Raw genomic sequence first — 14,977 nt, 5'->3', positions numbered from 1 at the left:
TTCAAATCCAACAGTCCTGCCCCTCCCCACCAGGCAACTTGGCAACACCCAGGCTTCCTTCAAAGGGACGGCTTCCTCTCCTGCGCGCAGGCGCAAAAAGGAGGAAGGAAGGACGGCGCCGCTTCCGGCCACCCAGGCACCGGCGGAATGGCACTGGCCCCGCCTTCGCCGAGCCCACAAACCACGCGGCCTCTTACTGCGGGTTGTGCGTGCCTCCTCTTCCGTTCCGTTTTTTGCGCTGCGCCCGCCCCCCCTCCGTCTCCGCGCGGCACGTGACCCCGTTTTCTCCTGACCCAGCCACCCTCCTCGGGGAGGGGAGGGGTGGGGGAGAAGAAAGGAAAGGAAGACGACGCGAAAGCAGCAGAGAGAAACCGATATGTCACGGAGTTCCCGCGAGATGTGACGAGAACCGGGTGGGAGGGGGGAGAAAACCCCGGGCTTTAATGTGCGGCTCGGCCGGCGGTCGTAAGGGGTGAGTTGGCTGTGTGTGTGTGTGTGTTTATATGCGCGCGCGGCGGTCTGGTTTTGCTTTGTAATGGAGGAGGAGAGGAAGGCCGTGCCTCGACTTGACGTTGTAGGTTAGGATAACGGCTCGGGGTGTGGCTCCAGCCCTAGCCGGGAGTAGAGCTGAGGGAGAAAAGCCGGCCCCTGATGGCTGAGGGTAGGAGAAGGGAGCCTGTCCGGGGAAGTATAACATGGCGCCGCTGCTGTTCCGTGGTCCCCCCCGCCCGCTCCTTCGATCCGTCTCTTGCTCCCGGCTGCCGATTTTGGCCGACGCCAGCCTGCCTTCTCCTGTCGTTCCCGGTTGGCCTTGCCCTGGACACCTCCGTGTCCTCCTGTTTTTCCTGGAGGAGGAAAGAAGAGGTCTGGAGCCTCCTCCTCTTATAGCATTGGGATAGTTATATATAGGTTGCAGGATTCGGATGGAGAAAGCCAAAAAGCGTTGGCTTTTGATTATCAAGTGTCGCTTTTGAAGGAGCAATGGGCACCTATGTTCATATTTCCTTCAAGAAAAGGGATCTAGACAACTGGAGTTAAAATGAAATCGAGGATAAAATAAACCTCTCCGCCCAGAAAGGCTTTTCCTTGTTTTGAGTCAGGTGTATGAGTTAACTGTAGCAGAGGCTGCTGCTGTTTTAGTGTGTCACTATTATTTCTTATTGTAGGACAGATAGTCTATCCAGTCAACACTTTCTCGTTTTTCCCTTCTGACATTGCCGCTTTCACAAGACCTCCACCTTATACCTGCAGCAAGTGTTAGTTGTCCTTGGATGTTTCAGTTCTTAAAACACTTGTATCTCTTCTGCTGACATTAACTGTGGTTCATAGGACCCATTTCATTGACCATTTGGCTACAATTACAATTGGGCAGTGACCATTTTGATTTGGAGTGTAGAAAATATCAGGCCTTCAACAACATTATCTGCCCAAATCTTTGCTTTGTAAAATGCATTTTCAGATCTTGCATCCAGGTTTTTTTGCATTCAGTTTTAGCACTTAAAAAACCACAAGTGCTAATCCTGTGTTCTAAACTTAAATTTAGGATACTAAACTTTAGGAGACCAGTAATCATATGCTGCACTGAGGGTTGGTTTTAACAGGGAAAGTGAACAGTGTTTTGCCAACTATAGGTTGTTGGCTCAGTTATTGTTGGGTGTATTACATGCTCTGCTGGGTTTAAGCAGCCACACACACAAACAAACACATTATTAGAAAGGTACAACTGGTGCAGAATACAGAAGTTTGCTAGGTAATGATTGAGTCCTGCCACAATTATTTCAACAGACAGCCTAACTGGAGTAATTTAAGATTCCAAAGGCTGTACTTACTACACCTTGATTGCCTTTGGAAACCAGAGTAGCCACCAATCTGATTTCCGTGGGGAAGTGCTTATCATTTATTATTAGAACAATTGACAGGTAGCTAAATCTATCATGCTAAGGATCTTAATCAGGGCGGAGTCCTACAAATCCAATAAATCTGTCTAGATGTCTTCTTCTCCACAGTAAGAAGAATTTTTTTCCTGCTTGGAGTTGATGCTGTGTCGGAGAAGAAACAAATTCGGAGGAGTTTACCAATCTCATTTTTAAACTTGACTTGTAATAACTAGATTTGCATAACACCATTCTAAGGTCTTGTTACAGCATGAGATTAAGGATCAGCAATCAGAGCAGCACAATTTATGTGACATGCTTTTCTCCTGGCTAAAATACTGATGGATAGCACTTTTAATTTGGCCATCTTAAAGAAGCCTAAATTTTACTTTGGTAATGTTTGAGCTGGAATGCAATGTCCTGTTTAAATTTATTCTTCATAAAGTTCCTATAGTGGAAGCTGAAGAATCTTCCATACAAAGAATGTTTATCTATGCTTATGGAATTTATCTCATCAGTTATGTCAAGTTTTAAGCTTCTAAGTTAGTCAGAACTGAATCAAGAGGTGCATAGACTCGTTCTGTATACAGATAGTTTTCAATTTATGATCACATTGTGATCAGAATTTCTGTTGCTAGCAAGGTGGTTAAGTGAGTCACCTGATTTTACAACCCTTTTGCCATAGTTATTAGGCAAATTACTGCAGTTTTTAGGGAAATTGCATCTTTAATCAAATCCATTTCCCCCCATTACCTTTGCCTTATCAGAAGCTGGTTGAGAAGGTTGCAAAATGATAATCACATGACCCTGGGATGCAGCAACTGTTGTAAATACATGCCAGTTGCTAAAATCCTGAATTCTGATCACTTGACCATGAGGAGGATGCTATAATAGTCATAAGTATGAAGACTACCTGTATTCCATTATCTTGTTACCATGGTTTTGTTCATTCCCTATTTTAGGATGATTGCAGGTAGTTAGTCCATGGGTGATTGTAGTTGGGTCTGGGATTGGCATCACTAAGTAATGTCATAAAATGCAATGTCCATATTGTTCAGCGACAGCAATCCAGACAGTCACAATTGCCATCGTAACTCCAAGATGTGTGGCTCATTAAGCAGAAAGCAGTGAAAGCCCCAAGTAAGGAGAGCAGGGGTATGTGATAGGCATAGGCCAGAGACAGGTTGGGGGCAGAAATGCTGTGGTGTAGTGCAAGTGCAGGGAAACTGGGGGAAGGAGGGAATGGGTCTCAAGCAGGGAGCCAGGGGAAGGGGTGTAATGTGCAAAAAGAGGGGGAGATTTGCCAGAGCCACTTTTGACCTTTGCCATCTTCCCCCTTGATTTTGCTTGCTGGTAAGGAAAGTTGCAAATACCAATCTCATAACGGCAGGATGCTGCAACTGTCATAAATGTGAATGATTGCCAAGCACCTGAATCACAATCACATGACCATGAGAGCAGCGTGATAGCTGCAACTTTGAGGACTGTTGCAACTTCAAATGGTCACTGAATGAGTGGTCAGTAAGAATGACTACATGTGTGTATTTTACCAAGTTACCGATACTGTTTTGACACTTTTCTCAAGATGTAATGCAGCTTCTGAATTTTTTTTTATTCTTTTAAAAATTAGCTGTTTTTTCATCTATTTCAAATACTTTAAAGTCCACTTTGAATAGAATGTTTGTGAACTAAGATTGCCAAGCCAAGAAGATTTTGATATGTTCTTTTGAAATGAGGTACAGGTAGTCCTCATCTATTAAGCCAGTGTTTCCCAACCTTGGCAACTTGAAGATATTTGGACTTCAACTCCCAGAATTCCCCAACCAGCAAATGCTGGCTGGGGACTTCTGGGAGTTGAAGTCCAGATATCTTCAAGTTGCCAAGGTTGGGAAACACTGCATTAAGCAACCATTTGAAGTTGCAGTGTGCTGAAAATAGCTTTACAGTTGGTTGTTGCACTTATAACCTTTGCAGTGTTCCATAGTCACTTGATCTCCATTTTTATACTTCACAGCCAGCTTCCAAAAAACAGAGTGAATGAATTAAACTGCAGTAAAATTTCTAAGTCTTGGTTATGTGATGTCTCACAAATGACCATGTTCCTTAATGGTAGAGTTGCAAGTCTCCGTTGTGGTTAAGTGAGAACTACCTGTAGTTTAAAATACCATATTTTTCAGACTATAAGATGCACTGGTGTATAAGATGCACCAAGATTTCGAAGACGTACGTAAGGGGGGGGGGGAGGTTTTGCCCTACCCCAGCCCTCAGGAGCACTCTGCAGACTTCCCAAACCCTCTGCTTTGGGTGACCAAAAAATGGCTATATGCAGTATATAAGATGCACCCACATTTCTGCCCTTTTTGGGATGGGGAGTGCATTTTATATTCTGAAAAGTATGGTATTTTAAAATGAATTATGTTACTCTGTACACATAATTTTCCATTTTTCTACTAAAAGAATTTTGAATTTATTCCTATCGATCCCATGGATATATATGGTCAGGAATTTGGATTAAAACTTTGGAAATATACTATTAAATTGGCTATTAAATGTCATAAAGTTAACATTTCCCCTCCTGTATATGTTTACCAACACCTTGTTTAGATCATTCCATAATTATTGAATGTCTTTGTGTTTGTAAATCTTTGTGTTTGTAAATCTGCTTATTTATGAAATACCATATATTTGGCAGAATATCTGGTTTTGCAGGTTGGAGTTGTTGCCCAAAAAACAATGAAAATGTATATGTTCTAAGGAAGAATTCTAAAGTCCTGAAATAAGCACATATTAAAGCATTTATCTTTGTCTTCAAAGAATAAATAAAATCTATTTCTCATCATCTCAGAAATACTTGTTTCCAGGCTATGTATATAATAATATATTCTCCAAGTCATGTGTCATATGACAAAAGGTTCTATTCACACTCATTTCTCAAATGGACCAATTAGGGCAGTGGATGCAATTAATTTTCCTAAGGGGCCACATGAGAAACTGGAACTGTTGCAGAGGGCTGAACCAATAGGCTGAACTTAATTCTACTCAACATTTATTTTGCCACTTTATAAAAAGCAGTAAATTACATGGTTTTGATTGGTTTTTACTGGTAAGAATGCATGTTACCTCTTATTTACATTTGATTTTTAATTTCCAATTGACTTTACATGGGCTAGATAAGGACAACCGCAGGGATGGATGTGGCTTAGGCCAGGGGTCGACAAAGTTGTTCAGAATCTAGGAGCCAGCCAAAAAATTTAGGAGCCAGAATTTTTTTTAAGCAAACTTGGTTTTTTGCCGAGTCTCCACCTGACATCTCTCTTCCTCCCTTTCGCTCTATTTCTCTCTCCCTCCCTCTTTCTCTCTCTTCCTTCCTTTCTCTCTCCATCCCTCTTTCTTCCTCTCTTCCTTCCTTCCTCTCTTTCTGTCTCCTCCTTCCTCTCTCATCTCTTTCCTTCCTCTCCCTCCCTTTCTCTTCCTTTTTCTCTATCCTTTCTGCTTCTTACTCTTTCTTTCTCTCCCTCCTTCATTCAATTTTCTCTCCCTCCCTTTCTCTCCCTTTCTCTCTCTTTCCTTTCTCTCCCTCCCTTTCTCTTCCTTTTTCTCTATCCTTTCTACTTCTTACTCTTTCTTTCTCTCCCTCCTTCATTCAATTTTCTCCCCCCCCCTTTCTCTCTCTTTCCTTTCTCTCCCTCCCTTTCTCTTCCTTTTTCTCTATCCTTTCTACTTCTTACTCTTTCTTTCTCTCCCTCCTTCATTCAATTTTCTCTCCCCCCTTCCTCCCTCTTTCCTTTCTCCCCCTCCCTTTCTCTTCCTTTTTCTCTATCCTTTCTGCTTCTTACTCTTTCTTTCTCTCCCTCCTTCATTCAATTTTCTCTCCCTCCCTTACTCTCTCTTTCCTTTCTCTCCCTCCCTTGTTCTCCCCTGGGGCTGCCTGTGCCTGCCCTGCACCACCCAACACGGACGGACAGCCCCCGGTCGTCGGTTCGTCGCCCCCCACCCCCCCACGGAGGGAGATCAGGCTGGCGAGGGCGGTAGAACTACGTCACCAGCCACTGGAGGGAGATCGGGCTGGCGGGGGCGGCGAATCCACCTCCCCAGCCGCGCGGAGGGAAATCCGGTAGGCGGGCGGGTGGCCGCGGCTCCCTGCGCGCCCCTGGAAAAGCGTACAGGGAACGGTGCCCGGGGCCGCTTTAGCCGCCCCCCGCTCCCCCCGCCATCTCCCCGCGACTGCCTGTGCCGCTGCAGCCGCGGCCCCCCCCCCGCTCCCACCGCCAGTGCCCTCCCGCCGGGCCCCAAAGGACACTTGCCGATGACGACAGGGAACCTTCAGCTGGGCGGGCGCTGCCGTGCCGGTGCCTCCGACCTCCCGGTTCCTGCTCGATGCCGCGGTTTCTGGCGCTCTCCTGCTGGGCCCCAAAGACGGAAGGCGGGAAAAAGGCGCGAAGAATGGAGCTCTCCTTCCTGCCTGCCTTCTTTGGGACCCAGCAGGAGAGCGCCAGAAACCGCGGCATCGGGCAGGAGCGGAGAGGTCAGAGGCACCGCAGCGCCCTGCCCAGGCGGCACACCGGTTGGGAAACGCTGACATACAGTACAGCAGGCAACATTTTCTAGGCGCCAGACAACATTTTCTAGGCGCCACTGGCGACCAGGCGCCTGGGTTTGTCGAACCTTGGCTTAGGCACTGTAAAATGCCCATGTTCAAATTAGGATGTGATAACAATTTGAAATTATGATGGTGCAGAATGAATGGATGTATGACCTATAGTCAAAATTATAAACATGCAAAGGCCCTGCAGTCAAGTGATGAAAATCCAGACACTTGGCATTTAGTTCATTCTTATGACCAACTTCAGGCTGTTGTAATTGTCCACACATGCACCTATATCTATCACAGTCTCAGCCGCTCTTTGGCCCACCGTTGTGCACAATACTGCCATGGCTGTGGAGACCCAGGCCTATTCTCCACCCTTCCATGCTCAGGAAGCAGAGCCCAGCAACACAAATATATTTCTCAACTTCACTTGTTTTGCAGCTGCTGACAAACATGTTCAGCCACTGCAAGGTGTGGCCTTATAGAGGCTGCCTTGGGATGTCCTACAAAGGAGCCATTCTCATGATCATTTGGAAGGCTCCTTTTCCAAATTGTCCAATTTGGAGAAGGAGCCTTTCAAACAATTGCAAGAATAGTGCCACCTGTCATGATTGTTTAGAAGCCTAGAAAGGTAATGTGATCAGTCAGTTGTTTGTTGCATTTATTACATCAATGGGTGACAATACTTTATACTATTGAATCAAAAAGAAGACACTCTCGAGATGGTTTTTAAATTATTGTATGCCTTATCTTGAGATATAATTTGTTTCAATAAAAAGAGAAAGATATATGTTTTCATTGGCAAACATAGCTTTAAAAAACCACATGTTGCTGAGGAAACTGATTCATAAAAAGTACTTTTTAGGACTTTGTGTCTGAATCCAAATATGTATTGATTTCATGGAACAAGTAGCAGCATGCGATTCTTTTCCCTTGTGTACTTCAATTATTCTATCAATGGTGGAAGCAGAAAACAACTAAACTTATGTGGAAGTAGTGGATCTTCATTTCTGATGCTGACTTGTCTTCAGGCCAGAGGTTTTCTCAGCTACCCTGATGGATGGTTGCAGAGAAAAAGGAAATTGTGACTTAATGGATTCTTGATTTTTTTGGCAGCTTAATGATAGCACTCATTGCATGAAAATAGTAATTGTCTGCATGAAAGCTCATAAAGCTCTTCAACCATTTCTAGATGGGATTAGACTTTTTCTTAATAAATTGGAGGGAGTTGAGGTGTGCTCACTAGCTCAGAAGGCATGAAACCAATTATGGTTGGTTCATAAACTCTGGCACTTTTCGATATTGTTATTTAGCTATGTTGTGGTCAATGTTCCAATAATGAAATTAGATTGCCCCGTACTTTTATTTTTAAGGGCCTCATATAAATGGTAGCATGTTGAGAAGCATAAATTCATACAGTGATTATCCTCATTCCCTCTTGGTATACAAGGATCCAGATTTTTCTTCCTTGTGCATAATGTTCATCTGGGCAATACTGTTTGGATTTTGGACTGGAGTGCAATTTTGATGGAAATTCTGGGTAATCCTCCATTTATAACTGGTCCCTAGGGCTATTTATATCCTGCATTCAAAGTTCCAACAGCTAATGGTCCACCCCATCCACACTATGGTTATATGATTGCATTTTGGGTGCTCAGCCTGCATGTACAGCCATTTGCAGTATCCCACAATCGTGAACATGTTTTACTATATTTTTTGCTGGAAACGTCTGGTTTCTGGCAAAATGGTCATTGATATTTCTTTAATAACGAGCACAAAAGTCATAAAACGAGGTGCAGTCATATATTGAACCACTTACCAACCAGAATAACTTACAGCTGTAATTCTGGGCTGAATTACAGATGTAAGTCAAGGATTATCTGTATTATTCTCTGACATTGTTTATGTTGTATGTGTGTGCAGCAACTTCCATACAAGTGCTACCTATATGGAAGGCCACTTTGAATTACCAATATCTGGACTTCTGCATGTTTAAAATGGAATTGCCATCCAATGCAGTTCAGTTTGGATATTTAGCTTAATTGGAATCATAATACAGTATATCAATTATCAATTATAAGAACTTAGTCTTGTTCATCTAGAGCTTTGGTTTGGTTTCAAGTCATGTCATGGTTAAATTTTGGGAAGAAAAACATCAGCTAAAGATATAAATGTGATGCTGAACTATATTACTAAAATATAGTTAAGTTAACATTTCATGAAAAGAATTGACTCCACCAAAACACAGTAAAAAGAATAATATTTCATAAGTGGAAATAAATTTACCCACCTAAAATTAAAGAGAGATTCGCTTCACTCAATCAGAACCCTTTTCATTGGAATCCATTAGAATCTATAATTGGTTAAAACATTTTAAAATTTAAACTTATTTAAAAAGTGTCCCGTTTGTATTCATTAAGATATAAATTTAGTTACTGATTGTCAGGCTTAATTTTAATCTATTTTAGATAAAAATTATTCAGGAACCATCTGATCTAATTAAAGATTCCACCGACACATTTTCCGATAATATTTTATACATTCCTCATTTCCATTGTTAAGTTTAAGAACGTCTGAATTAATGGTATCTAATCCACTCTGAGTTTATGTTTCCATTAAGCTTTATAACCTTCCATAGCAATTAGGTTCCACCACTATAAACACCATTTAGTAATGTCTTTGTTTATATATTTACCTTGCTTTCATCACAAGTGATTCTGAGCACAATACACACCTCAGCGTAGTAATGGAAGTAAAAATATGAATAACAGAAAATTACCACAATCACATACTCTTAAGCACCAAGGAACAAATGTAAACACTCTGCAGGAAACTCCTCAAGGGACAAACTCCTCAGGTCCCAGAAGGTTGTTATCAGGGCCAGTTCTGGATCATTTTTTGAAAAGCCAAGAGATTCAAGCCAAAATCTGACCTCCAGGTTCTAGAGAAGGGAGGATAGATTATACTTCCTAGCAGTAGAGTTCCTAAAGGAACCAACTGTTCAATATTGTGGTGAACTGGAAGGAACCATTTTAAGTAGGATATTACAAAGATGCTCAAGTTCTGGATTATATAGAATTTTAAAATGACAACCAGCACCTTGAATTGCCTCGGAAGCAAACTGCTATCCCACAAACTGGCAAAAAAGCAATGTTACATTTGCATATAGACTAATACCAGCGATGGGCTACGGGTCGAAACGCTAAATTGCGCTTGCCACCGCAGCTCATAAGTTCTTGCGGGACCAACACGATTTTGCTGCTGCACCTGTGGAGGTAGCAAAATTGCGCCAGTGTTTCAGTGAGGTTTCCCTGAGGCTCCGTGCGCAATTTTGCTACCTTCACAGGTGCAGCAGCAAAATCACACTGGTCCCGCAAGAACTTATGAGCTGCGGCGGCAAACGCAATTTAGCATTCTGGCTCGTAGCCCACCACTGACTAGTACCCATAAACTCAAGCTGCTGATACATTCAGACTGCTGCATTGTGAACCATCTCAGTAACTTTCCAAGTCATTCCCATGCCTACATCCCAGAAATAGATTATCAAGATATGAGTGATTTCTTATTTAGAAAAGGCCATGCTGTAATCAGTGTACACAATGAAGCTGTGAAAATATCTTCTATGTACAGGTAGCACCAGTAGTTCTGGGATTCCCAGATTATATAAACTACTTCTAAATGGGAAAAAGCAACTCATCCAAAACCAGAAAAAGAATATAGCATTTCTGGAATAAGAAGTCTTTCGCACTCAGTAAATTGTTCACCTTATCCCTTTGGCATATAGGTAGTCCTCGATTTACGACCACGATTAAGCCCAAAATTTCTGTTGCTAAGCAAGACAATTGTTAAGTGAATTTTGCACCATTTTACAATCTCGCCACAAGTGAATCGCTGCAGCTGATAAGTTAGCAAGACGGTTGTTAAGTGAATCTGGCTTCCCTATTGACTTTGCTTGTCAGAAGGTTGCAAAACCTGACCCCGGGATACTACAACCGTCGTAAATATGAGTCAATTGCCAAGCATCTGAATTTGAACGTGACTGTGGGGATGCTGCAATGGTGGCAAGTGTGAAAAATAGTCATGTCACTTTTTTAAGTGTTGTAACTTTAAACAGTCACTGAGCAAACTTATAAGTCAAGTACTACCTTTGGTAGAATCTACCAAAGGGAGACATATTGACACATTTAGGTCCTGTTAAAGCCTAATTTCTGTATTTCATAAAAATGTTTTCAAGCTTGACTGATACTGTGTCCATGTTGGAGTAAGCGGCATATAAATACAATAAACAAGCCAGCAAACAAACTTGTGTGTTTTAAGTTTCAATTTCACTTTGACAAATAATGCCCCAGATTATTTGGAATTTTTTATTAGTTAATTTAGAAATGTGCTTGAAATAATTACATGTATTGAAATATTGTTTTTTATTTGAGGCTTTGACATGTAAATCAATGCAAGATAAATTCTTGGCACAATCTTAACTAATTATGTTTGCTACTTCAATGTAGGTAACACAAGAACCTGTAGAATATGAGTGATGACAAACCCTTTCTATGTACTGCCCCTGGATGTGGACAGGTAATATATATATTTTAGATTTGTTCATCTAAGTCAACAGAAACATCTGTTAGTGGTTTATGTCTGATCCTAATAGCATCTGTTTCCTTCTTTTAAACAAGAAACAATTGTCCCAGTTTAATAATGCACTTCTTGTTGCATGTTCAGTTTCTGGCTCTTGGACTGGAATGAGCAGCAAATTTAATTTCCCTTCACTTTTAAGATACTGTACATTATGAATCTTAAGGTCTGCAGTGGATCTGCATGTAGCCTCAATCCAAGTGCATTTATTTGTTTGTTTGTCTGTTTGTTTGTTGTAATTGTTCCTGATCATTGGATAATTTAGGAATGGGAAGTTAGGTAGATTAAAAAAACATATTCATATTATTTCTGTTATTAGAATTGTTTCATTTTTCAAATTGCTTTTTTTAATTGCTTCATAATAAGAAGACAGTGTTATTAAATTGTTTATCTTATAGCCATACTGAATAATACAAAGGAGGGGATGAAAAGAAATCGTCTTGGAGTTTCTTTTAATATAAAGGAGCTTCTTTTAATATAAAGAATATTTTAATGTTTTGCCATATGGAGTGATGTTTTCAATTATATGAACTCATTATTTCACCGTTCTTGTATTCTTTTTGAGTATATATAAATATTTTACAATATGCTTGAGGAACTCATTTTGCAATACATGTATGTTTTGAAAAGGAGTTGTTTTCTTGAAGAATTATTTTGAAAATAATCATAAATAATAAATAGGCTTAAGCAAGACGATGGCTTAGAATAGGGTTAATAACTGTCATTCAGTACAGAGAAAGCAAACTTCCTGTAAATGGGCTACCTGTTTGATTAATTGTGTTCATCTAATTGAGGAAAGACTTGTATTTCCACTAGAGTTCAAGGGTATGGTTTTGGTAATATTTTTGGACCCAGCATTATCATTTGAAAGCCTGAGTGTCTTCAGGAACTTAGAATACCTTTTATCATCTTGGCTGCTAACAACAACTATGACCTTGCCAGGAGAAAAATAGCCTAGCAACATCATTCATGCTGATATCACTCCAGGTAGGATTATGGATTATATATGTCCCTTTGAAAATAGTCCAGAAAGTTTGATTTTAAAATGGAGCAGCTAGGCTATTACCTGAAAATGGCTGACACGATTACATTATATCAGTGCTTTGTAATATGTGTGCATATCAGTCCGTTTTTCTTGCACCAGTTCAGAAAAATTATGGTAGTAGCCTATAATTCCCTAAAGGACTTAAGGTCAGGCTGTGGAATCCTTGATGCTCTCTGAACTTGGTTGTTGGCTTGCAGAGGTTTCATTAACATCTAGGTAACATCAGTTAATGTCATTCTGCCAGAAGTAGTATCTCCCTCTGTGATTACTTACCAGGACTTTACTTTCTGTAGAGATGCTAGCCTGATGCTTACATTTTGGTGCCAGATGAAGGTTTTTTTTATTCTTTGCTTTAATGGTGCTTCAAAATGTATGTAATATCTTAGTTTTAAAATTGTAATATTTGTATATTTTTAAATTTTTTCTATAACATGTTTTAATTGATCATATAACACCCCAAACATTTTCAATGTGAGTGTAATATAACAGTACAGTAGACACTAAAAGGGTAGGGAGATGAAAAATTCAGCATGATCTAACTTCTTTCTGTTAACCGGAAGTAATTTAAGAAAATGCAATTCTTAAAGCAGCTTTTCAATTTAAATTCTGTGATTTGTCTTCTTTTGTATTCTACATTTATAAATGTAGCCTAATCTGTTAACAGATAGCTAAATTATAGCTGTGCTATTTAGTGGATTAATATATTTAGAAATATTGATGTGGAATATTCTATTTTCATATGTATGCCCTTTTTTGCATAATGTTTAAATGATTGTTGAATTATCTAAAGCACATGTAACATTCACATACTACAAATTTATTTTACGTTAGTCAAAAACTAATAATTCCTACCCCAACATAATATTACAATGGCTGAATAGTTGACAGCCAGTGCACACTGTTACATTTCTGAGTTTGCAAAACATCGTCACTATCACACTTTTTAAACAAATGACCAGAAAGCCATCTCCCTTTTAAAAATGATATAGCTTAGTGATCCAATATCATAGGTATCTTATCTCTATCCAATCTCATAGAAAGAGATATGGAAGAGAAAATGTTCAGGAATCTTCGGATGGAAATTCAGAAATGGTCATGGTTTATTAAAAAGGTAAAGGTTTCCCCATCCAGTTATATATCATCTCTGTGCTCATCTCTGTTTCTTAGCCAAGGAACCAGAGTTGTCCGAAGACAAATTCCATGGCCATTTGGACAGCATGACTATATGCCACAGAATGCTGGTACCTTCCCACCAAAACGATACCTATTTTGCAATCACATTTGCCTGCTTTTGAACTGCTAGGGGCAGGAGCATGGCTCAGACTTTTCTAAAAAAAAATTTTTTTACCAACTTCATATAAACATACATACATACATATACCATAAATCATATCAAAACTTATATAATTATACATTACTATCCAATATACCATAAGCAAACATCCTAATTTTACACCTTTTGTACTTTTGTCGCCCATCTATTTTCCCTCAATACTTCATAATTCTCCCCTCCATCTCCCTCTCTTTCCTCTACCTTCTTTCTCCTTCTTTCCCTCTTTCTTACTTCCCTACACTCCACTCCCTTTCCATTCTACTTCCTCTTTCTCCCTCTTGTCCCTTCCCAGAGTACATCTAATCATAATCCATTTTATGGTAAACAGATGATAACTAAGATGCCTAACTTCATTCCATCATCGATGCTATTCTTAAACTTGTATTTTTCCTGTATCTTTATATATATATGCATATATATATACAGTACATATATACCTATACTATGCTATGCTTTACTAATACTATACTGTACCATACCATACCATACCATACTATACTATACTATGTATATTTGCTATTTATTTATTCATTCATTCAATTTTTATGCTGCCCTTCTCCTTAGACTCAGGGCGGCTTACAACATGTTAGCAATAGCACTTTTTAACAGAGGCAGCATATTGCCCCCACAATCCGGGTCCTCATTTTACCCACCTCGGAAGGATGGATACTATACTATATATATTTACTATTATTCTAATGCTGCCTTCTTGCTACCTCTTTTTGCCGCCTCAGTCTACCTACCACCTTTAATTTTCACCTACCACCTTTAATTTTTTTCTCCTAATTAATCACTATAGCTTATCTTCCATACATATTTATTGTCTCTTGTACCATCTTCCTTATTTATCCTTCAAATCTACCCTGTTTATATTTTTAATTTTTGACCTTACTCCTCCTTTTCCTCAATTTATACCTTTGCTCATTTTACTTCTATCATTTCTAAATGCCCTAGATTTCTAATCTCTTTTACCTTTTTCAGAACTCCCTTACACCTTTATTACTCAATTTCTTATTTTAACTCATCCTCATTATTTAAACATACTCAGATCTTACCACTACACATCCATCCATTGGTTGGTTATATTACAAGTTCCCAATATACAAAAAAACCCTAATAGCTAAAATCTCTTCAACATAATGTCAAATTTATAAATTATATAATCTTATTTTAATAACCTTTTAAAAATAGTTATACAGATCTCATATCATTCCGATAATTTCAATAATTATCAAAATTCTTTTCAACATTAAATCAGGTTTATAAATTATATACACCAGGCAATCTCTCTGTGCCTATCATTCCGATCGTGGCCATCCCAGCTAATGGCGGCAGAGTTGTCTTCCACAGCTGCTGGTCAAGAGGCTAGTGCTGGCTCCCTGCGGGGGTTGTAAGACCCGCAGGACCACCGAGCGATGCCTCTCTTCTTCACCACCCCTCCAGGGGAGCTCAGACCTGTTCCCAATCCGGTTTTAGGTCCCACAGCAGCTAGGATTTGGAAT

At 40.0% G+C, this 14,977-nt stretch overlaps 1 protein-coding gene across 3 annotated transcripts in view; it reads left to right on the top strand.

Annotated features, from left to right (window-relative positions):
• Window positions 1–164: 164 nt before the first annotated feature.
• Window positions 165–14,977, top strand: part of ATF2 (activating transcription factor 2) — a 52,783-nt gene continuing 37,970 nt past the window's right edge. Inside the window, exons 1-2 of one of the 3 annotated variants that reach the window (XM_070731784.1) lie at window positions 165–472; window positions 10,968–11,037. In XM_070731784.1, coding sequence (XP_070587885.1) covers window positions 10,990–11,037 — 48 coding nt within the window. In that variant the 5' untranslated portion in view covers window positions 165–472; window positions 10,968–10,989. Of the gene's footprint in view, window positions 473–10,967; window positions 11,038–11,915; window positions 12,085–14,977 lie in introns of those variants that run through there. The other 2 variants (XM_070731786.1, XM_070731785.1) reach the window with 2 other exon arrangements.

Source organism: Erythrolamprus reginae, chromosome 1 (assembly GCF_031021105.1).
Source record: "Erythrolamprus reginae isolate rEryReg1 chromosome 1, rEryReg1.hap1, whole genome shotgun sequence".
Taxonomy (NCBI): domain Eukaryota; kingdom Metazoa; phylum Chordata; class Lepidosauria; order Squamata; family Dipsadidae; genus Erythrolamprus; species Erythrolamprus reginae.
Note: the sequence above shows the minus strand (reverse complement) of the source record. Positions and strands in the feature narration are given on the sequence as shown.